General features: G+C 40.2%; 1 protein-coding gene across 3 annotated transcripts in view; it reads right to left on the reverse strand.

The window, feature by feature from the left end:
- The window catches only part of GRID1 (glutamate ionotropic receptor delta type subunit 1), a 1530549-nt gene that overhangs the window by 364181 nt on the left and 1140032 nt on the right, over positions 1–26336 (reverse strand). For all 3 annotated transcript variants that reach the window (XM_082268262.1, XM_082268263.1, XM_082268264.1), the window contains exon 7: positions 14031–14192. In XM_082268262.1, the coding sequence (XP_082124388.1) occupies positions 14031–14192 (162 nt within the window). The remainder of the gene's footprint in view (positions 1–14030; positions 14193–26336) is intronic.

Here is a 26336-nt window from a genome sequence, read left to right on the forward strand (position 1 = left end):
GTTAACAGCACAGCTGAGAAATGGTATGCATGCTGGCCTCAATAAATGGAGCGGCGGGACAACTTTCAGATTTGGTTTGCAGGATAGACTTAGTGCTGGTCGGAGGGCACAAGGAAATGTGAGTTAGCATTTTAAAACTTTTTACCTGTAACTTTTATGGAATAAACATATTGCACAATGATAGCATCTTTTTTATTGTATGAATTATCGTGAGAGAAGAGGAGAGGAATATAATATATATTATTTCTGGATGGTCCTAAGAGATTAAGGATACATTGAGTATTACAGCGGATCCAATATCCCTTTGAGGAGTGGATAATAAAGCCCTATTTTGGAGGAGCTCTGGTGAGTGAGCAGATTTGTCTGTGGTGGATATTGTCACAGAGGTGTGGATTAGTGCACACAGAACCAAATTGGATTTTGAAATCACAGAGGAAATATCACAGTCACTTTTATTTTGCACTAATGAACTTTTTATATATTTTTTTAAGTTTATATATTTGATATTAATTAGTGCGGCTATCACTATATAGCACTTGTCATTTTTCACGTTGGAGTGAGAACTTTATAGCTACAACTGACGATTTATGATCAATTTTGATTTTATGTTGCGCCGTTGACACAAACACTATATTCTATGAATAGTGTAGGACCTCCCAAAAATTGGGTACTTTGACTGAGTGGTGGGCTTTAGCATGGCATGACCATATGGTGTGACTAAATCCCTATGTTTACTAATTAAGATTAAGATCAGCGTTTTTGAATAGCCTTGTAAGATTTGAAAGTAACTTATTTTGTATGTGTGTGCTATTTTCTGTGGTTCTCTCAGGACTAAAGAGAGGGACCTTCTAGCTTGTTATCAGCACTCAAAAGCCTGCATCTCTGATGGTATAGAGGTGCATTAGTGTGTATGGATTGGGCAGCTTGCACACCTGGTAAGGCACCATCAAAGCTGAAGGATATAATTGGGTTTTAGAGCAGCATATGCTCCCGTCCAGATGATGTCTTTTTCCTGGGAAGCCTCGCATATTTCAGCAGTACAATGTTAAAGACTGCATACTTCATATATAATAACACCATAGCTTGCTAGTAGAAGTAGTTGAAAACATTTAGCTTAGAAATGAAAAATGTGACAAAGAAGACCCTGGACTGTTGAGCAGTTAAAATTCTATATCAGACAAAAATAGGACAACATTCCTCTCCCAAAACTCCAGCAACTGGTCTCCTCATTTTCCAGATGTTTTCAGAGTGTTGTTAAAAGAAAAAGGAATGCCACGCCATGGTAAACAAGGCCCCGTGCCAACTTTTGGAGAAGTGGTGCTGCCGTCAATTTGAAAATTAAATTACATTTTCTCAGTTTAAACATTTGATATGTTCTGTATTTTCTATTGTGTATAAAATATGTTTTTGAATTGCAAATCATTGCATTCCGTTTTTATGTTTATTTTACAGAGTGTCCCAACTTTTTTGGAATACTTTGAGCGGTTATTGGTTTTCACAGTGATCCCATTATACTGGCTCCTGATTTTAACCAGGAGTAATCTGGTCACCACGAGCTGTCGGTAACAGTGCGGCAAAAGTGTATGGGGTGCCAAGTGAGTGCTACCAGCACAAAACAATGGTGTATGCATACAGCTATGAGCATTAACTATATGTGACAGAACAGCCTTAAAGCCCACTGCTGTGCTGCCACATACACCGATCAGCCAAAACATTATGACCAATCACCTAATATTGAGTATGGCCGGCTTTTGCCAAAACAGCCCTGACCCATTGAGGCATGGACACCATAGTAACATCCACATTAATGGCAGGACCCAACATTGCCCAAAGCATCACACTGCCTCTGGCGACTTGCCTACTTATACCGCATACTGGTGCTATCTCCTCCCCAGGTAAGTAATGCACATGCATGCATCTGGCCAACCACATGATGTAAAAGAAAACGTGGTTAATCAGACCAGGCAACCTTCTTTCATTGCTCCGTAGTCCAGTTCTGATTTTCATGTGACCATTGAAGAAGTTTTTGGCTGTGGACATGGGTCACCATGGGCTTCACAACCACATACACAACAAACTGTGATGCCCATTTTTTTTCTGCTTTCACCACATCAACTTAATGTACAACAGGTTTATTTGCTGCCTAATATATCCCACCATTTTTCAAATGCCATTGAAATGACATATTCCCTTTACCTGTCAGTGGTCATAATGTTATGTCTGATCGGTGTATATGCGTATGGTGAGTGACAAGAGGTTAAAGGATATTTATATCCTAACAATTAATTTCTCTCATTGGGGCCCCTTGATAAGTATAAAGAACCTGTTGATCTTAGAAATTTTACTAGCTGATACTTTACTGTGCCCTCTTTGGTTGTAAACCCTAGTACATAAAATCAGAAAATCGGACAAAAAATTTAATTTTCAAAATGATCGTCTGATAATCTGATCATTAGTACACAGCTTTCAAAATCCAATCAAGACAGTTCACCTGAAATTATCCAAAGGAACAAACAGGAAAAATGTTCTCGTACAATACCAAATAATACGATTTGGTTTAATCAGTACAGTTTTTGTCCGAAAAAAAAAATCAAGACTACACATGGGTTTTTTCGTGAGTAACCTCTTCATTTTCGATATGAGACTAGCATGCAAAAAGACAAATGGACGATCGATCGTCTAATATTCTCACTGTGTGTACAAGGCTTTACTAGTTACAATGTTTCTCTGATGACTACAGAACCGCACTCTTTTGTCTTATGGAGAAGAGGAAAGGGTGGGGTTCTGTGGTTCTCTGCTGTTTCTGTTGTCCTGATACAGTAGAGTAATTGAGCATTGTCACTCTAGGACAGGAAGTGTGACCAATAAAACCATCAGGTGCACATATAAGGAAAAAAAAACTCTGAAGAAAAATACTGCAGCCATAAAACTAAGAACTAGTAAGCTGCTATATATTAGATTTTGTTGTGGGGTTTAGATATACTTTAATGACTGTTCAGCTAAGCACAGTTTGCCTTAAAAAATGTTGACTGTTTATAGCAAAGCCAGACCGAGGGAGAAAACAATGACATAGATACATTATGCTGTACTATTAGTGCCGGGTCACACTTGTGCCATGCGGGAAGGCTGCGAATTTGCAGCCTGTTCCCGCATTGCAAAAGCACATCTGGCAGTTCACACTGCCATATGCGATATGCAGGGGGTGTCAATTAAATGTTAACGACACCCCCAGTTTAATCGCATATCGCAGTGCGATCTGACAGTACGCACAGTATCGGATCACACAAGTGTGAACCACTGTGCGATCCGATCCTGATGTGGCTGAAAAAATGCCTCATGTGCGACTTTTGTGCGGGTGCAGTGCGAATTTAGCCATACAAAGTTTATGGCTGAATTCGCACTGCACATCCGATCGCATGTAATGAAGGAGCAGTGCGCTCTGATATTACATGCGATCGCCGCACGCGCGTAAGTGTGAACCGGCACTTAGGCTTGAGACAGTGCATGCATATGTGATGAAAAAATCTGGCCAGTCCCCTATATATACAGTGGGTACAAAAAGTATTCAGACCCCCTTAAATTTTTCACTCTTTGTTAAATTGCAGCCATTTGCTAAAATCATTTAGGTTCATTCTTCTTCCTCATGAATGTACACATAGCACCCCATACTGACAGAAAAACACAGAATTGTTGACATTGTTGCAGATTTATTAAAAAAGAAAAACTGAAATATCACATGGTACTAAGTATTCAGACCCTTTGCTGTGACACTCATATATTTAACTCAGGTGCTTTCCATTTCTTCTGATCATTCTTGAGATGGTTCTACACCTTCATTTGAGTCCAGCTGTGTTTGATTATACTGATTGGACTTGATTAGGAAAGCCACACACCTGTCTATATAAGACCTTCCAGATCACAATGCATGTCAGAGCAAATGAGAATCATGAGGTCAAAGGAACTGCCTGAAGAGCTCAGAGACAGAATTGTGGCAAGGCACAGATCTGGCCAAGGTTACAAAAAGATTTCTGCTGCACTTAAGGTTCCTAAGAGCACAGTGGCCTCCATAATCCTCAAATGGAAGACGTTTGGGATGACCAGAACCCTTCCTAGAGCTGGCCGTCCGGCCAAACTGAGCTATCGGGGGAGAAGAGCCTTGGTGAGAGAGGTAAAGAAGAACCCAAAGATCACTGTGGCTGAGCTCCAGAGATGCAGTCAGGAGATGGGAGAAAGTTGTAGAAAGTCAACCATCACTGCAGCCCTCCACCAGTCGGGGCTTTATGGCAGAGTGGCCCGACGGAAGCCTCTCCTCAGTGTAAGACACATGAAAGCCCGCATGGAGTTTGCTAAAAAACACCTGAAGGACTCCAAGATGGTGAGAAATAAGATTCTCTGGTCTGATGAGACCAAAATAGAACTTTTTGGCCTTAATTTTAAGCGGTATGTGTGGAGAAAACCAGGCACTGCTCATCACCTGTCCAATACAGTCCCAACAGTGAAGCATGGTGGTGACAGCATCATGCTGTGGGGGTGTTTTTCAGCTGCAGGGACAGGACGACTGGTTGCAATCGAGGGAAAGATGAATGCGGCCAAGTACAGGGATATCCTGGACAAAAACCTTCTCCAGAGTGCTCTGGACCTCACACTGGGCCGAAGGTTTACCTTCCAACAAGACAATGACCCTAAGCACACAGCTAAAATAACGAAGGAGTGGCTTCACAACAACTCCGTGACTGTTCTTGAATGGCCCAGCCAGAGCCCTGACTTAAACCCAATTGAGCATCTCTGGAGAGACCTAAAAATGGCTGTCCACCAATGTTTACCATCCAACCTGACAGAACTGGAGAGGATCTGCAAGGAGGAATGGCAGAGGATCCCCAAATCCAGGTGTGAAAGACTTGTTGCATCTTTCCCAAAAAGACTCCTGGCTGTATTAGATCAAAAGGGGGCTTCTACTAAATACTGAGCAAAGGGTCTGAATACTTAGGACCATGTGATATTTCAGTTTTTCTTTTTTAATAAATCTGCAACAATGTCAACAGTTCTGTGTTTTTCTGTCAGTATGGGGTGCTATGTGAACATTCATGAGGAAGAAAAATGAACCTAAATGATTTTAGCAAATGGCTGCAATATAACAGTTTTATTGTATTTATTAGTATATTAGTGATCGACCGATTTTGGTTTGCGTATACTGATACCAATATTTTGGCCATCACATATCGGTATTGACCGATATTGGCGGATATTTTTGTACATTTAAAATTTTGCAAAACAAACCCAAATTTCAAAACAAATCTGTTACTTATCATGTAAAACTTTATTTATTAACAATTTTGGAATTAAGGACTCGTTCTTCACACCTTAACTGCATGAGAACTGATAGGAAAACTTCAACTGCAGGGACATTTCGTTTCACATCATTCTGATTGTGCATTAATGCGTAATAAACTGCTGCAGTAGTGCACTCACTCGCTGCAATATTTTTAAATCACTACTGCAGTTCAGTCAGTGCAAAACTGCTAGAAAAAAAGTTAGACAACAGCTAGACAGTGGATTGGACTGGAGTCAGTGGACTACCTCTGCAGTAGGGCACTCACTGCAACTACTGCTGTCAGTGCAAAACTGCTAGAAAAAAAGCTAGGCAACACAACAGCTACACAGTGGATTGGGCTGGAGTCAGTGGACTACCTCTGCAGTATGGCACTCACTGCACCTACTGCAGTCACTGCAAAACTGCTAGAAAAAAAGCTAGGCAACACAACAGCTACACACTGAATTGGACTGGAGTCAGTGGACTACAGCTGCAGTAGGGCACTCCCTCACTGCAATCATTTTAAATCACTACTAAACTACTGCAGAGTAAACAATGTGGACGCCGTATAGCCAAGCCCCACGGCATCCACATTGTTTACTAGCAACAAGGGAGAGGAGCCCCGACTGACTGATCTACCCAGCGTGGAACCATAGGCGGTTACCGGTGTCTCCTGAGCCCCATTCTTGGAGATTTATATATTTCTTTCATGTGCAAAGCAATCTCCGAAAAGTGAGTGTGATATTTGAAGTTTTATGAATACATTTTATGTTTGAAACGTTATCACCCTATTGGAGGCTTTCTGTTTTTGTCATCCATATACACTGGTTGAGAGGAGTTGTCGGTAGTATATCAGGGGATCTGGATTGGAGGAACCATTATTGTATCACATGCTATATGTGCCTGTTCCATGAAAGTGGGGAGTCATCTCTTTCTGGTAAACTTAAATGCAGCTATATTACTCCCGGCACATTGGTGGTGGCAAGCAAGGGGGTTCCCTATAAACCTACACTAGTGATCCTTTATGGATGAACAGTTTCCTCCTGCTCCATGTAATTCAAGTTTAATAGACTTTTGATGGACTCTTATTGATTCTATTTTATTTTATTTATGCATTCATCTTATGCATTTACTTGTCTGTGAAGTTCATATTTATAATTGTTTGGTTTATTATATTTTCATTGTGGTACATCAGCACCCGCAGTGATTCAATTGATCCTATTGTATGAATGGTAAGAGGTTACCACCATTCCTGCACTACTGAAATTTAAGTCAGGAAGACCTAGAGTTTTTTGATGAATTTCAATTATACATACATACATACATACATACATACATGTACAAGCTGTAACACCATTTATAAAAACAGGGCTTTAAACCTAAAACAATTGGGGTGGAGCCTGGCCGCAATCCTGAATGACCACTTGATCCTCTCTCCCCGCTGCCAGGGAGGACTTCTTAGGTAAAGTACTAGCAGCCACAGTGTCTGCCTGACAGACTGGAGAACATGCCCCGCCAGCTTTTTTTTACTTTTTTTGCAGCTCTCTGCCTCATGGGTCCCAAGGTAGCACTGAACCTTGGCAGAGAGTGGCGCCTACACTATTTCTAGCTTGCTCAGACCTCAACCTTCACTGCTCCATGGACTGCTTCAGCCCTCAGGGGTCGGGTGCCAAGAAAAGGAATAAGTGTGCTGCCTCCTCTCCCTTCACCTCACCAAGCCATGCTGCTATGGTAAGGAAAAAGTCATTAAGCTTTCATACTGCTGATGTTGATGAAGATGTAGACACTTTTGAATCCCTGGCTGATCTCCTTGGTTCTGATAATGCTACTGTCTCTTCACAGGGGATAACAGAGAGGCTTTTACAAATCCATCTCTCACATTTAAGCTCAGGTTTAATGATTTAGGGGATCGCACTGACAGAGTGGAACGACAACTCACTGAATTCACAGGTGCATACAACAAATTGGTAGATGATCACCAAGACCATGTTAGTGACAAACAGCGCATACATGCTGATTTCACAGTTCCCACTGGAACAAACTTGAAATCCGGGGTATAATGGAGTTGAAACCCCCCCCAAGATTGACACCATACTTGCAACAATCTTTTCAAGTATTGATCCTGTCTGTCCATTATATTATCATTGAACAGACCAACAGACTCCTCACATTCCAGCAGATAAACCGTGTAATGTGCTTGCTCGCATACATTATTTTTCAAACTAAAGATCACATTCTCTTGACAGCTAAGAATCTTCCTTCCTTTCCTGGAACCGTATACCCACCTGTCCATTCTCTCAGACATATCTGCTGCTACTGGGCAGTAGCAGAGATAGTTTGCTCCTACCACCAAAATACGACAGGAACACAACATTTAATGAGGGTTTTCTACATAGCTCACGGGGACCTCCTAGGGCAAAAACACAATCCCTCATATAAAGCAAGGTGCAAGACAGCTACGTAACTGGGGCCTGGCCTCTTCTCTGGATGGCAGATCTTCTCACCGTGACCCACCAAAACATGTTGCTGGAACTGGCACAGTGTTAATAACACGGTGATCTCACATCCCAACCTCCGTTATTCCATGTGTGGCCTTTGCCACTTATGCTTCAGTGTTCCTCTGTGTAAAGCTGGTTGCTAAATGTATTGGTTATTTTAACCTTCCTAGCGGTATTCCCGAGCGTGGCTTGGGGTTAAATTTCAGAGCCAAAAGCGGTAACTCCGAGCCACACTCGGGGTACCGCCAGAAGCATCGCTGGATCCTGTAAAAGAGGTTTCTTACCTTGTCACCGGGATCCAGCGATGTGTTCGGCGGTGTCTAGCGGCGGTTCTTCCTCCCGATCGTCTCCGTGCCCCGGCTTCTGTCTCCTGCGACGTGACGTTCGCAGGGGGGTGGAACCGGCAGCAAATTCAAATGTAAAAACACACCAAATACACTGATACCATTCAAAATAAAATAAAAATCACATTAGTTTGCCCCCAGTGCCCTTTCCTGCAGTACTTTTTATGTAAATATATATATATAAATATATATATATATATATATATTTACATAAAAAGTACAGTATATATATATATATATATATATATATATGTATATATATACACACACACACACACACACACAAAAAGTACAATATATATATATATATATATATATATATATATATATATATATATATATATATATATATATATATATATATATATACACACACACACACACATATAATGTATACAGTTGGTTTGGGCTGCTCATTCACAAGAAATGCATGCAAAATAATGGTACCGCTTTCAGCACCTAATATCCAAAAGAATCATACCGCCAGGGAGGTTACTGACTGTTGTAACAAGGTTATGTCTCCTCCCCAGAGACATATTGTGCTATGCACATACTCAAATGTTTTTTTGTTTTCAATGCTTTTTTTTTTTTTTTTTCACTACTTAGGAATCTTTCACTCCTCCATAGCATGGTATGACACCCGTTACTGTGACTTTAATAAATCGTAGACACTGTGGTAAAATACTTTTTCATTTTTTTTACCTAGTCTCTTTTGTTGCCTGGTATGCAAGCAAATCATGCATCTTCATTTTTTCATGTCGATCAAAATACTGTCCCTTAATATCAAAGGACCTAATAGCCCTTTTAAGAGGTCCCTATGGTGGAAAGAGGCCTTCTAATTGTTATATAATTTTCACCCAGGAGACTCACTTTGCTGCTTCTAAAGCTCCATCTAAAATTCTCCTATATCTTTTTTTTCTAATACAGAAGCTAAAAAGAGAGGACCCTCATGGCCGCCTCCTTCTCCTTTCTGCATCAATAAAAAAATGTCCCATTACTATGGTAAATGTAAATGCTCTCAAAACTTTCCAAAAAAAATTCTATCAATGCCTGCTGTCTAGATTAGAGCATTACACATCTCAGTCTTTAGTTATATGTGGTGACTTTATTGCTACATCAAACCCCTCTGAAGACTCCACTAACCCTAGTTAAGGTGCAAACCCACCTCAACTTTATCTCCCATCTTTCTAATGAAGACTTATATAATGATTGGTGTTATATCCATGGTGATGAAAGAGACTACACTTTTTATTCTTCTATTCATTAAGTTTTCTCTAGAATTGACTTTTTCCTTATCAATAAATTTACTTTACAAAGAGTTACTTCTGCCAATATTGGATTTATAACATGGTCTGACCACCCACCTATCTCCAATACCCTGCTAATAAAAACTCTTCCTGCTCACCTTCACCCCAGAGGCTCAACTCCTCGATCCTCACTAATCCAACCTATAAGCAGCAGATCGCTATGGAAATAGCTTACTTCTTTCAGACCAACATTAATTCAGTTTTAGACCCAACTTCCTTATGGAATGTCAATAAGGCCTTCAGCAGAGGCCTCCTTAATAAAATCTCAGCCCAGGAGAAAAAAACGATGCACCCGGCGACAGGTGTCGCAAATCACTACCCAAATTTGTGATCTTGAAGCTCGCAATAAAACTTGTTTTGACCACCTTCTTATAGATCAGAGCACAGATCCTCATAATCAACCCAGCTCCCTATTCTAAAAGTCGCACAGCTTTTACACTAAACGACTCCGCCTTAACTCCTACACTTTAGGGAACAAGCTGCATCAAAAATTTAATTTCTCTTTGACCAATTAGGCATTACATTTTTTATTCCTTCTGATATTGCAGAGCAGTTCCGCAATTACTGCCCTTTACAACTTGAAGGATTCTACTATTACTCCACCTCCTGATCCCATAGCTTAAAAAACCCTTTTAGACTCTATTCAGCTCCCTACCCTAACTTCTGAACAACTTCAAGACGTTTCCTCCCCATTCTCTGAAGAAGTATGTAAAGCTTTCACATCCTTACCCTTATAAAAATCTCCAGGCCCTCGCGGTTTTGTATTATAAGACATTCACACCTCATCTAGTAACTCACCTTACCACCTCTTGGATCTTGCCCTACTGAGTTTTTAGAATCCATAATAGTTACTATTACTTAACCAATAATATGGACAGACTCTCTCGCCCACTTCTGCCCTATCTCCCTATAAAATATGATTACCAAATGATATGCTAAACTAATAGCTAATGGTCTTGCTAAATTGACCCCCATGCTAATTCACCCAGATCAAGTTGGTTTTGTGTTTGGCAGACACACTTCTGATGGTACCAGACAATTTTTCAACTGATACAATGGGTGGAACACTAAACAAAAAATACTATCTCTGCTTATTTCACTTGCTGCTGAGAAGGCATTTGATTGATTGCATTGGCTCTATATGAATGCCGCCCTATCTATTTTTGGCTTCTCTGGATGTATACTCTCAACTATTCATACACTTTACACTCAACATATTGCCAGGGTATGGACCTTTGGGTTTCTATCTTCCCCCTTCCCTATTACCAATTGTACCAGGCAGGGCTGCCCCTTTACACAATAATTTTCTCATTGATCATATAACCCCTCGCGGAACATGTAAGATCCCGACCCCTAATTTCTGGTCTAACTGTAGGTTCTGTCCAACACAAAATTGGCTTATATGCAGACAATGTCCTCCTTTTCCTTACTGACCCAGTCAATACAATTTTTATCGCCTTTGTGCAACTGATTAGATCGTTTTGGATTGATCACCTTATACAAACCTAACCACTCTAAATCCCATAGGTTATCTAGATGCCCCTAATAAATCCAAGGTCTCATGCATCTCTCCTTTCTCATGGATTCCACTCTCCTCCTTGCAGTACTTAGGTGTGCAACTTACTTGCCATAGTTCTAGAATTCTTTATCTAAACTACTCCACACTCATTACAAAGTTAATTTCTCTCTGTGTAAATCCTTGTTCTGGATCCACTTCTTGGGCAGGCCGTATATCGCTTGGCAAAATGTTTATACTACCACATATACTATATATATTTTGAACATTACCTCTCCCATTCCTTCCAACTCAACTTACAAAATTACAGAGTATTATCCAATCCTTTATCTGGAACTCCAGAAAGCTTAGGATAAATACTACCACACTTCACCCACCTGCAAAATATGCAGGAATAGGTGTGCCTAATATCACACATTGCTATAAGCCTATGATCTTATCTCAACTTAGAGCATAGTGGAAACCAGCACTGCAAATTCCTTAAAAACAATACTACTGCCTTACATTTTGATCTTAAACTTCTCCTCAGAGTAGTACGGATCCAAAGATCTTCACATAAATACATTTTAGAAACTATTACAGCTGCATGAAAAGTATGGAACTCCATTATGGGTATATCTCAATGACTCTCTCAAGCAGCATTACAACATTTATCACCACAGTCTTACAAACAGCTCAAACTGATATTGCCTTGATGGACTGGGACATAGATGGAAATAACGCTTTAGCACATTTATATTCACACTCTTATCTGCAATCCTTTTAAGAGTTTTGTGCTACCTACTCAATAAAATCATTCTACAAATATCTTCATGTATGACATTCCCTGCACTGCTTGCTGGTGACTAGCGACTTTTCCCTGCCAGAAGATCTCTTGAAACTCATGAACACACCACCATCTCTTCATTTCACAGGGCGTATCATCTATTTATGGTCTCTTCTCTCATCCCTTCTCTCAGTAAAAAACACATCTATGGATTACTGGAAACATACTTTCTAATTCGCAGCTACTCCAGTTCAATGGTACTTTTCTACTCAACTACCGTTTAAATGATCCAGATGTATTTCTCATTTGGAAGCATCCCAAAAACTCCCTTATAAATGGTATTTCATGCTTGACAGATTACCCACCAACTTCCCTAGTCAATCACCATTATGTTGGAGACACTATGGATCCATAGGATAGATTTCACAGGTTTGGTGGCAATGCCCATTCATCAACAATTTTTGGTCTGCTGTATTTTCCTTGGCCTCATCCATTATTGGTACAACAATTAAGGCTAGTTTGGTGTTGAGGCCAAATAATTCAATTTTTGTCTCATCTGACATTACACTTTCTTCCATGCTTTAGGTGATGCCCAGTAGGAGGGGCAAAACGCGTCAAGCAGGAATCTAGTTCCAGATATAATTTCTGGTCAATGGAACGCAACAACGTCATTTATGGTATAGTAGTGAACCGCTCGCTGAGACGCTGCTCTCCCACTATACGGCTAAGCACATCACTATCATCAAATGTAAGTGTATTACTTTTGCTTTTTATCCTTAATAAACGGTTTTATGCTATGGAGGCTCTTCTTTGATTATATTTGGGTACCGGAGAGTCCAGGAATCACAGGAGATAAAGCCATTCCCCACTGTCTGAGTCCACTGGGAGAACCTGGGAGAATTTTTTGTTTCAGCATCCACTAAGTGGCAAAGCAAAGTCTCTAAATATACATTTGATCTCCCCATTGTTTGGTGAGTGGGGACACAAGAGGGGAGCACGGAGTGGTCTGCACTATTAAGTATTCAAGCATGAGCACTTTTACAAAGATCATCTAGTTTCAGCTGTTTAAGAGCACAAGCACTTTATACATAAGGACTTTATCTGACCAAATCCAAAATACTTTTTTTCAGTTGTTTCATGTATTTGCACTTCATATATATATATATTTATTTGGTCACTAGAGCAGCGCTGATATCTTCACCATTTTACCTTCTTCCATGTGGCTTCAGAATCTTCAAGGTGCGTTTAAGGTGGTCAGATGAGACTAAAGTTGAATAATTTGGCCTCAACACCAAACAATATATCTGGCCGAAATCCAGTACTGTGTTCTGGTGTGGGCTAGTAGGAGGGGGGGGGGGGAGTGCAGCAGCAGGTGGGTGAAGAGATGACCATTTCCCATCTATACATGACACTACTCCTTGGTTTGCTGGATATATTTTTTGTCCATGTAATATGGAAACAGATGTGATCATGACAAAGCATATCAGCTCATGGCACACTGCTAGCATATAAGCTATACAGTGTGGGTATAGTAAAGAATAACCCCCCTTTAAAATAATCACATTTTGTTGCTTTGCAACCTAGAATGAAGACAGACACAGTTTTTAAGATATAACACCCACATGTCAGAAAAAAATATAAAAAAAAGAAAAAAACAGAATCACTGAGTTGAAAAAAGGATCACCCCCTTATGTCACAGTTTTGTTAAACCATTCTTTTGCTCAGTGAGTGGAAGCAGCCTTGTTTAAAAACCAAGTCTCAACTCAGAGGCTACAAAGGCTTCCTAATTTCCAATTGTTCCACAGTGGGTCAATCTTCAACCCCCTTGCTGTCCACATGGGAGGAAGAGGAGTAATGCTGGCCATACACTGTACGAAAAATCGGCCGAAATTCTGTCATCAATACAGTTCTTTCCTTTTTCGGCCAGTTAATGGGCATGAATTGGTAATAGGAAGTGACATTTTTGAACGAAGGACAAGTTTGGAAATTTTCTGCCAAACAAACGATAAAATCAAAGGTTAATGTGTTACTCATCCAAACTGTTTGCACTAGGTATATGTGAGAAAACAAAACAGATTCATTTATGTCTATTGTACGATTTATCGGTCAATACATGATGGCATCATCGTTTGCTCTCATGGCCGAGTGTTCTTTTTATTCAAAAATTAATTTGAATGATTTTTCGTATAGTGTATGGCCAGCATTAGTCTTTGGATCCAACTGTACCTGAAAAAAATCATGTTTTTGTTACCAGGTTCAGATTAAAGTAAACATGTGGAAAACCTTACCTTTTTTATTGTATCTAGCATGGACTTTCCTCCATTCCAAGGTTTAGTTGATTTTCTCATGCAATTCAAACTTGCCATACTGTGCCACTTCCTGTCTTCTAGTTTTCTATGGAATGCATTGGCTAACATCAGCACACTGTCATACAGATACAGATTGGACACCTGCAAATTATATGCACATTTAAAACACTTTTTATATTAAAAAAAGTGATAGACAAAATAAACATGTAAAAATATGCATTATTAATGCAAGAGGGGAGTTCTAGATGTTGACCCCAATTAAACTTTGGTAATTTTGGAATGCAAAGACCATATGAGCTTATATTATTAGAACAATGCAAAGTATACAGCACATTTCTCTGAAGTTATTAACTCGTAAGCCTTGCAGGATTGCTCAGCAAGTTCTATATTAAAAGAATCTCAACAATAAGATATTTTTTTTTGTATGTTCAGGACTAAAATATTTTTATACTTACACACTTTAAACAGAAAAATAAGGAATACGGAGTTTGAATATTTTATCACACTGCTTCACATCTCCTGTTCATTGTGACAATTTCAAAATTATGGATTTCCACTTTCAGTACTGGAGACAATGGCCACCAGGAGATATAGTAATGGTAGCAATAAAAACATAAATAATACACTAGAACTACCAAGATTTTTGCAGAATGCAATTTGCTTATTTAAGAGATGATTGAAAGTAGTCAAATATAGGATTTAAATAGCTTTCTCATTTTTATCTTTGTAAATCAAGTAGATTTGGAAAATAAAAAAAGGCTAACAGTATTTCAGTCACACAAAAACTGGTGGTGGATGTAAAAAAAATCTCTGCACTGAGACATTGTATTCTAAAAGTGCGACCCACCACAGTCAGAATACCCTGATTAGCAGCTGTAGCCACTGATTGACAAAAGTTTTCCAGCAAGTCTTTTCAACAGAAGTTGATCAATCGATTAACACCTGTTAAGAAGGGACAGACACACACTGATCAAAATTGGGTCTACTGAATCAAGCAAATTTCAATCAGTGTATGGCCAGCTTAAGGATACCAATAATGGTTGGAGCAGTAAGGGCCCTTTCACCCGGGCTTTCCGATCAGGTCTGCCTGTCAGTTTTTCAGGCAGACCTGATCGGATGCTCCATTCACCACTATGGAGCAGAGGATGTTAGTGGTGACATGTCCACTGACACCCGCTGCCTTCCTATCTGATCATGTCCGTGAAATCCAGATGGATGGAAATACTATTTTTCTCCCCCCAGACATGCGAACAGTATGCACCCATACTCTAATTGCAGCGAAAACCGTCATGCCAGACACTGGAAGCAGCCAGACCCCCCCTTCCCACTTAGAGGTAATACGCCTGGTCAATACGCACTTCTCCTTTGAGAAAGCATACTCTTATTCCATTTCTCAGAGCGTTAGATTTTTCCACAATTGGCAGCCATGGATCAGCAGTAAATATTATGCTTCACTCTTCTGATATGTTTTTTGTAGCCTCCATTCTACCCAACCGTATAACTAACATTCCTGATGCTTACCTGATCCCTTCCCTTATGTAAAGTGCTGCTGTGCTTTTGCAGTGGTCCACTGTTATTTCTTCCAACCCAGCTGTATGTTTATACCTTTGTACCTTATGTACTTCTGTATATTCTTGGTCATTATGCCTGTTATGGACAGGCATACGCATACTTTTCTCAGTTCCAGCTGTTATTTCAATTTTTCTTATACATTGTTAAATTTTTTTTGAAAACTCAATAAAAATCATTGAATGAAATACTATTTTCCAAATGTCTGGAGGTTTGGATCGGAAAGGATCGAATGAAAACAGACGAGCGGTCCATTTTCATTCGATCTCCCATAGAGAAGAGCGGGGATCTGACAAAGTAAGCGGAGACGGACCTGTCATCCGCCTGCTCAGCAGGGAGCAGCAGATCGATCCCTGCTGAGCAAAACGCCAGGCGGAAAGCCGGTGTGAAAGGACCTGAATAGTCAGAGAACTTGAATTGTTGGCAGAAGTGGGCAGCATTACATTCTTGGAACACTAAAGGAATAGCGGAAGCCAACAAATATATTGGAATAGGAACTGGAGAGACTGAATAATTCCTCCCCTGTCTTTCAATCATTAGTGCTGCCAATCAATGCTTTATTATATATAGACTGCAGAAAAAGTGCATACTGTATCCGTACTTCCCCTTCCAAACAGTGCATGACCAAGCAGTAGAAAATTATGTTATAGACATGTGCAATTTGTTTCGGTTTCGAATATAAATTTGGAGAAATTTTTGACTATTCAGAGAGTCGGATGTATCCCAACCATCAACATGCCCTCAACATGGGGTGCGTGTTGATGGGGACAAGGGCCTCTTCCCCACAACCGTGGCCCGTTGGTTGTGTGGATCTGCAGGCGGGGGGGGGGGTTATTGGAATTTGAAACAAGGGGGCCACCAGATCCCAACCCTCTTATGTGAATGAGTATGTATGTACCCCTACTCATTCACCAAAAAGTGCTCAAAGGGTTAATAAAACACAACACCAGTTTTTGACAAGTCCTTTATTTAAAAAAACAAAAACGCTGACCCAAACGAAAAAAAAAAAAAAACATCACCCACCAAACATGACTGCTCCTGTCCAGGGATACAGCAAAATGACAGGTAAATGGTAGTGACTTCGCCCATGTCTACCTCTCATTGGGCGAGTGTCATTCCCGAATGACAGATAGACTGGGGGTATTTTTATTAAAAAAAAAGATTCCAGGGTGGAACTCCGCTTTAACAAAACAAAATAAGTAACATAATGAACCCACCGGAAACAAAACAAATTTTTCCATTCTGCACGTCTATTATGTTAAAAGGATGATATATATGGATCATGAAAACTGGCATTTGAGGTCATGAATATAGAAAAGTGTAGCACAATAGTATACCTAATATATCATAGGTACTCTATAACGTACGGTTTTCTACAGATGTGCAAAGATAGAATCAATAATGCAAATCAGAAATAGAATGGCAAAGAGCATGCATACATGCAGAAAAATATGAAAGCTGTTCAAACTGTTCACGGAAATGTCTGTGGCTCAATTAGGGTTTTGCACAGTCTCTTTAGACTCTATAGTAACAGAATGTTTAATTGAGAATCATTAATTTAATTTCACTCTCCGTGAAGTTCAAGGGATCTCTGGTGTTAAAGGAAAAGAGCTGGAGGAATCCCAGACCCAAGGACACAAGGGGGCACTCTACTGGAACTGGAGCATTCTAATAGCAATTATTATTGTAATACCTATGCTAACTAGGTTTCTCAGAGAAGCTGTGTGCCGTTAGACTTTGGACCAGCTGGCAGCACCCTTCTGATACGTTTTACTTGGCTTCAGATCTATTTCATGGCTACCTCAACTTCATCAAGTGTAACCCCTCTGAGCGGCTGAAGGCAGAAAGTAGACTTACATTCTCAAGCCATGTCAAAGAACCCAGGGAGCTGTGGGAGAAGGAGGTAAAGAGGCTCATACTGGCATCTGAGCATTGTGAGCTAAAGGGCACTCTACAATACCAACCAACTGATGTAGAAAGGCGAGCCCATGCCACTGTTTATTTTGGCAGTTAAGGCCATGTTTTGCAGAAAACAGGCAGACTAATGAGCCAGGGCAGACTAATGAACTGGGCTTATGTTAGAGCCGGGAGTAGAGGTTAGCGCCCCACCGTCCCGAAGGGGTCAGTCTGTGTAAGTGAGCTGTTAGGAGCACGTTGCTCTGTACTGTCAATGCTGGGACAGTGAAAGGCCAAGCCTGTAAGGATGTAGCAGCAGGGACCTGCAGGAGAAACAGTCAGAGCTGAGGAAGGTTCAGTGTTTAGTGCACGAGCACTGGGACTGTGTGTTTGATGGTCTGGAGGTCTGAGGCAGGAGGCCTAGGCAGAGATAAAGAAGAGAGGAGCCATGAGGTGAAGTACTGTTTGTTCTGACACATTGATGGTGAGAAAACCTGAGAGGGAAACTATTCTGCTGTGAGTCTTTACTTTCTTTTTAATAAAAGTGGCCAGAAAAAGCCCTAAAACTGACTTCGTTAAGTGGAGTGTTTTGCGCTGCCAATGAGCTAAAATACTCCAAAGCATCACACTGACCAGAATTTATTTAACAGGAATTCACTTGGTGCTTAATAAACATTTTATATGCAGGTAAAAAATATCTAAAATATCTATTTGCTGTTTATAGCTAAAAAAATATATATAGAATGCATGAAGAATAAAAAAAAGAAATTAAAAAAAATATTGTGGTACCTTTCTAAGAGTAAACATGAAATATATCTGTTTTTTTTAAGTGCTTTGAACCATATATTTCAATGTATGACTAAACAAGCACTTTGTGCTTACTGCAATAATACTTATGAAATCCATCAATTGAACCACTTATCTGTGCTGCTAAAAAGGCCAAAAGCTCCTATACAACACTTAGGGGGAAAAAAAAAAGGAATTTGCTTGCAGAATGCAAAACATTTTTATAACTTACCTCAGAAAAGAAGCAAGATCATTTGAAAAGAGTTTGGGCTATCTTGGTTACTAATAAGTGTTATCACTGCAGGCTAATGTTGTACAAGGTGCAACATCTCAGTTTTTTTCGTTTATCTAAAGTGACATGTTTTACAGAAGCTTCTTATTCCTAAACCTAAACATATATTTATATGCTTACGTTATAAAGTTGGGTTTTCAGATTATACTTTTCCTTTACTGAAATTGTTGACTACCAAATGATGTTTTAGTTTTTTTTTTTTTTTTTGCATGGTGGACACCTGAATTACACTTTATACACTTTATAGCAGAACTGTAATCAGTAAAGTAGCTTTATATCAAATTATTATGGAAACTGAACTTCTCCATTCCATGAGCATGTAAACATAGTGGTATTTTCATCCGCTTTTTTAAACGTACTCCTTTTCCCAAAGTGTACAAAAAGCAAAAAAGGCAACTATGTTCTCATATTCATGTCCAACCACTCCTCCTAGTCACTTAAGTACGCAAACAGCAGTGACATGCAAGTGTCACAGAAGGCGCAGAGGTGTCTTTGACGGGATCTGTGAGCTGTAAATGACAGTCTGGATTGATCTTCTCTGTGCTAGGTGGGATGCAATAGGTGAGGCCCAAAGGAAGAATAACTGGGTCTTGAATGAGAGATTAAAGCAGAGTTTTTCTTGCGTTGATTATGCACCAATAAGCGGTTATGAGCAGGGAAGATCATATGTAGCAGTCATTTTTGTAAATAGTGCCAAAGGAGTGGGTTGTTTTAAATTTATTTAAGGCCCCTTTCACACAGGCAGACCGTTCAGATCCACCTGTCAGTTTTTTTTGCGGATCTGAACGGTCACCCCATGTATTTCTATGGGGCATCGGATGTCAGCGGAGACATGTCCGCTGACATCCGATTCATCAAATCTGGATGGATGGAAACCCTATTTTCCATCCATCCAGTGGATCGGAACGGATTGAATTGGATGAGAACAGACCGACGGTCTGTTCCCATCCGATTCCCCCCTATAGAGATGCATGGGAACCTGACAGCTGTGTCTCCGCACACAGCGCAGAGACACAGCTGTCATCCTCCTGCTCAGCGGGGGATCGGCAGATTGATCCCCCGCTGAGATAAACAGAGTCCGAAAGGGTGAAAGGGGCTTAAGAGAGATCTTGAATTACAGATTTTAATAGTCGAGTTACAAGGTACTTGGTATTACTCATGATATTTTTTTAACATATTCAATTCTGTGGATGTATAGATACAGTATATATATATCTATACGGCTACTTGTGATAGCCTTGACCCCTGACCTTACCACATGCTCACATTCCTTAAAAAGTCTAATCATATAACTGTTCTAGGAAAAGTCCATTATTTGGTAAAACTGGTTAAAAACAGTTTTACCCTGGGGCCCCTTAATAAGTTTCATAATCTCACCCAACAAGAGCCTCATCTAGGACATTACCACAAATCTGTCTGAAGGTTTCCCTTTCTACAAAATTCTAGAAGAGCATGTATCACAAAGGAAACCGGTCAACAAAAGTGAAGGGTTATATGTTCTATATGTTGTAAATGAAATATACATTGCTATTTTTTTTTTTTTATTCATCAAAAGCCTAGTACACACCACACAGGATGAATGTTGAGTGGCATCACAGCTTCAATAAAAACCAGCCGACATTTGGCCTGTGTGTACTGGAGTCGGTCCAACAGAAGCCGGCCTTTCGGGCATGACATTAGTGAAGAGGGCAACATCCACTTAAGCTCTTTCTGTATCTGATTGACTATATGACACTCCCAAAGTGGACTGGAAATCAAAGCCTCTAACTATATTAGTATCTTTAATGCAATATGGTATATTATGCAACTTTCTACATTTCCACTTACATAGTTTTCCTAAAAGGTACAGTTGACTTTAAAAGGGACTCAAAATGTTTTAGGAAGGCCTACCTGTCATGAAAAGAGTACATATTCACCTATAATACTCCCAGATCTTTGCCACAACACAAACTACACATTTTTCTGTCATAAGAACAAACAGCACTTCTTAAAACACAAGAAAATGTGCAGACAACCCCATCCTTTGGATACACCAACGGCTAACCAAGATCAATCCTCCTACTAGAAGATAGTATCTAAAAAAAAGGATCTAGACCTGGTGGGCACCCTCAGCCATGGAAAAGCTCCCCATCAGAAAGCGCTTTTAAATTGAGTAGAAGTAAATGTTGCTTTGAACCCCGAGAGGGAAATTCTGAAAGACCACTAAACTATGGCACAGCAAAAAAAAAGAAGTGTCACTACTAGTTCTGCCTTGCAATTTTCTTTGTGTGGGCATTTTGGCAGGTTAAGGTGGGTCCCACATGGTGGCCCACTTAAGAGTGTTACCTTTTTAAATCCTTCCAGTAAGGAGAGGGAGTTCACTTCCTTCCTTACAGGATCCCTTATATAGTGTGGGGGGAATCAGCTTAGAGGAGTAGGTTGCTGGCCATGGAAAGGAGAGCCATGAAGGGGAGCAGGATATGGAAGCAGACTTAATCTTTTCCCTCCACCTGGAGGGGTTCCCCTCAAGATGTGCACAAGGGATACCTCATCAGCCAGATAAGACCAATGACTGGTTTATGGAGAGGATCAGTCTGTTTGAACTGTGTTTGGCCTAAGGCCTTATTCACTGTTATACATGGCAAATCTTCAGTTAAGAAGACGTGTTTCTGCATGTGGCCTCTGTGTGAGTTCCCTTAGATCAGTGATGGCAAACCTTGGCACCCCAGATGTTTTGGAACTACATTTCCCATGATGCTCATGCACTCTGCAGCATAGTTGAAAATCATGGGAAATGTAGTTCCAAAACATCTGGGGTGCCAAGGTTCGCCATCACTGTCTTAGATAATGCAGCAGATGAAGTGAGTGAGTACAGTTACAGTGATGCCACCTGGTTGTTGAGCCCTGGGAGAAGTGGGCCAGCATCCTGATATCCCTATTCAGAGCTAGGGCTGGTATGCCCAAGGAGGTTAGTCTTTTATGTTAGGGGTCCTCCAGCTATCACTGTGCCTATGAATAGGCAGGACATCACCTACTAACAGGCATGTCATAATTTCTGTTTGTGCATGGCTAGGCATGGCTTTCCTTCGGGTTTGCTACCTAAGCAACATGGATGAGATCCTTGTGTCTGTCTTTGTGATGGAACCATTTATGATGAAACGCATTAAGGGGTTGGCAATTTTGAGTGGAGAAATCATTCTTGCAGCTACACTGTGGATTTTGTAATAAAAGACCAGAGATCAGAGTGTGGCTTTCATTCACCTATTCTCTTTAGCGATGAGTGGGGAGTGTATTTCAGTAGGCTTGCTGTCAGCCCATAGACAAAGGGGAAGAGCAGGTCTGGAGCAATGCTTTGGGTTTGGGATGTTCCAACGACATGGAGAGGATATTATCAACAAAAACAATAACCTTAATAATTATGGAAGGAAAGCAGAATACTTTAGAAATCCTACATCATTTCATTTATAATGAAAACACAATGAAAGGAGAATGGCTGTTATCCCAGAGAAACTCAGCAGTTATCAGACTAGAATGATATGTAATTATTTGCAATTTGCATGTAAATTTATCTGTATACAATACCTGTGCCTTCACAGCTAGATAGCTAAAAGACATAAGGAAAATAAAATTGCCTTTCTTTACACCGCTAAGAATATAAAAAAATGAATTTCTCCGTAATGTGATAATAATTATCTAAACAACATTTTGTTCAATGAATAACATGAAATACAGTTACAATATAGTTTGATCAAGGGGGTTCAACTTAAAAACATCTTTCTTTCTCAGTAGCTTGTCTTTAGGTCTATAATTGCACCAAAAGTCGCAATATACATACTGTAGCTGCTTTAGAAGCATAACATATTCACATTGACTGCAGTTTTCTTTCTCCAACGGTCTTTGCCTGTGCCTGGACATGTTTTTTAATGTTTTTACACTGATTATAGTGAATTTGAAAGCCATGTTTGACTTTCTAAAAGTGAAAATCCCACCAAAGCTGGCCATGCACATTGCAATATAATTGTGCAATCACTCAAAAACTTTTTTAACCACTTAAGCCCCGGAAGATTTTACCCCCTTCCTGACCAGGCCCTATTGTGCGATTCGGCACTGTGTGATTTTAACGGACAATTGCGCGGTCGTGCGACACTGTACCTAAACCAATTTGATGCCTTTTTTTTCCCACAAATAGAGCTTTCTTTTGGTGGTATTTGATCACCTGTGCGATTTTTTTATCATGCGCTATAAGCAAAAAAAGAGCGTCAATTTTGAAAAAATAACAATATTTTTCACATTTTTTATATGAAATCCCCCCCCCCCCCCCCAAAAAAAAGTAAAAATCAAAATTTTTTAACATTTTTGGCCAATTTCTTTTCTGCTACATATGTTTGGTAAAAAAAAATCACAATAAGCATATTTTGATTGGTTTGGGCAAAAGTTATTGCGTTTACTAAGGGAAAGATTTTTGTCATTTTTGTTGTTTTTTTTTTTTTAACGAGTAATGGCGGCGATCTGCGTTTTTTTTTTGCGGGACTGCGACATTGCGGCAGACAGATCGGACCCTTGACTGACATTTTTGACACTTTTGGGGGTACCAGTGACATTACTACAGTAATCAGTGCTATACATATGCACTGTTACTGTATAAAAGACACTGGCAGGGAAGGGGTTAACTTTATTGGAGAAGGAGGGGTTAAGTGTGTCCCTAGGGGCGTGTTTCTAACTGTGCAGGGATGTGGCTTTACATGTAACAGCAGAGATCTACGGTCCTACATAGCAGGACCGTTAGATCTCTGCTGTTACACAGGGAAGAATGACAGGTGGCTTTGTTTACGGACGATCGCGAGTGACCGGCGGACATTGGGTGAATGAGCGGGGGGCGGGAGCGCGCCTCCGGCGGTGCGCGCTCGCCCCCTATTGGCTCACAGGCGAGTGACGTACCGGTATGTCACTTTGCCTGGCCGGGGTTGACCGCCGCACTTGCGGTGGTCGGCAAGCGGTAAAATCGGTAAGCGGTAAAATCTACCAAAACAGGCCTTTGCACAACATTGTTGGAGTTAGGTCTAGATTATATTATTTAGTCCATTTAAAAGCAGATAGTGCAACCTGCCTGTTATTTCCTTTATTTACCAGAACAAACTTCTCTGTACTTCTGTTAAACTAGCTGGGGCATGACCTCTTGGCTAAGGCCAACAAAGGGGTTATTCCCTGCCCAATCAAAGTGTCCTTTATAGACACTGATGAATTTCTATTTATTTTTCCCCTTAAAGCGTAACTCCACTTTTGTTGAGAAAAAAACATTCCCCTCTGGGTGATCTATGTATATTGCAAGGATTATAACAACTTTTGTTGCAGATTCCTACCTTTTGTTATTCCGAAGAAACCCCTGTGCTGGGTGAGTCTAATGGGAGTGGTTTCATAATTATCTGTCAGCTGTGCAGCTGAAGAGCACTAATGAGGAAAGCTGCTCGGCCTGCATCCCTTTAGACGTGTTCCTATTGGGATTATCTCACCAGAAATTACATTTTTGTTGCAGGGGGTGCCTGAAATCTGACTTGTATCTTAGGCAGACTTCTGGGAAAATCAGTGAGCCAATCACACAAGCAGGAAATGATGTTTCTGGGGCATGTTCAGTGTACATTCTGTGCACAGAGCAGCTCCAGGTAACCACATTGCATTGCAGATTCAGAAAATTACAGTGGATGCAGATTGAAAAGGAAAGGTCATTTTTAATAATATTCAATTACAATATGACTTGTGTCGCAATTGTATATGCTATGATATTTTTTCTTTATTTGCTATTTTTTTTCTCCCTCGAAAGTGGAGTTACCCTTTAGGGAAAATTAACATATTTCCAGAAATGTAGTTTTGCCCTTTTAGTACAACAACTAGAGTTGATGAGAGGTTGAGGTAATGTGTTTTTTTTTTAAACCTATCCATGTTGCTTTTTTGGTTAGTTGGACTTTACAGCCAGCCAAACGAGAGCCCACAAAGCTGCACTGAAATTTTAAGCAGGTACAGAATAAAATGTGAGCTTACAAAGCTGCACTGAAATTTTAAGCAGGTATATCAGCCCTGCTTGAGTTCCAACAAAGACAAACAGAGGCACCTGTAAGTGTAGACTAAATGCAACAGGTTTAATGAATAAAATTATGCACTCACGTTAGTAAGCATATATTCATGCCCATAAAACAAGGTTTTATGGGCATGAATGGGCTCGGTGTATTTGATTGACAGGCCGTGAAGAAGGAGCGCGGCTGCCCTCCCCCAGGCAGCAAGCATGCTCGGGAAACGCGTCGCATGCAGATGACATCATCCAGGTTCGACTATCCACCAAACCTCGCTGTCAATCAAATTCACCGAGCCTACTTCCTGGTTCTAACCTTGCCGTACAAGCCGGCCAAGACAAAAGGATTTAGGCTCCAGCAGGACGGATGTCCATGACGGGATGATGTACACCTCTCCACACTGGAACCTTGTTTTATGGGCATGAATATATGCTTACTAACGTGAGTGCATAATTTTATTCATTAAACCTGTTGCATAAAGTCTACACTAAGAGGCGCCTCTGTTTGTCTTTGTTTTAGCCCTGTGGAACCCCTGGCTTTTGGTTTCTGGATGGCTGCCCTACATGGTGGACTTTTTCTCTCCCTGTGCCATTAATGACTTTTAACTCTATGGACTTTTGGTTCGATATGTGATCAAGCACCTGTTAACATTGTGTATTTCTGCCTGAGTTCCACTCTGCTGGACTACAGAAGATCCCCCACTTATGTTATAGGTATGAGGAGAGAGGGACATGATTCATATTCTACCAAGGAATAACTCTGGCAGGGAATTTTCGAGACATATTTTCTAGTAGAGTGGAGCATATATAGAATCCAGGTCAGGATTTTATTGCTGTGTCCCCAGTTCTCTTTCTTTAGCCCAGGTGATGGGTGTAAGACAGAATAAAAGTGAGGGGAAATCTCCTTGGGGACAGGGCAGCATTTCAAATTTGAATTAAAAAAAATGAGTGGGAAAAAAAAATTAAAACAATTGTGGGACATAGAAAGCACCATTTAAAATTTACAGCGGTTCTAACTCTCGCTCTGTACAAAACAAAAAATAAATAAAAAATTAAAAGTCATTACTAAATTTGGATACTTATTATTGGTGTGCAGATTTATATTGACTTCCTTTAGGGGGTAATGGCGCAAACCAGATCACCAGTATTGCTCAGGCAGTCCTTACTAGGCTGGGGGGGGGGGATATTAAAAAGTTCCAATAAAAGTTCTGTCCATTGAGATGGCTGCTGGCAGTAGAAAGAGAAGTGGCTCTGTCATGAAACACAAGGGGAGAGAACTTGTGGTTCTCTCCCCTTATATTGACTTCCTTTGCATCTCCAGTGAAAAAATCAACATGTTCAGCATCATTCAGCCATAGATTATCACAACAATAATTCAGAAATATGCATTATATTTTTGGGAGAAAACCATTGGAATGCATTTTCTATGGCAAAAGATCCCAAACATACCAACTGCAGCCTTATTTTTCAGCCATCCTGTTGAAGAATAATACTATTGTGCCACTAATGAGAGACTGGGAGAGATTTTTAGCAAAGCTGCATCAAAGAAGTGCTTAACCCTCTTGATTGGTACCTGGGATTTTGACACATATTATTCCCTTCTCTCAGGTGCATTAGCTGTACAATTTCTTTATATTACATACCAAGTATGTGACCTCAGTCCAATTATAAAAACATGCCTGTTGAGATTTTTAGCATC

The sequence above is a fragment of the Pelophylax lessonae genome (genome assembly GCF_965119305.1).
Source record: "Pelophylax lessonae genome assembly, chromosome: 9".
NCBI classification, from domain to species: Eukaryota; Metazoa; Chordata; class Amphibia; order Anura; family Ranidae; genus Pelophylax; species Pelophylax lessonae.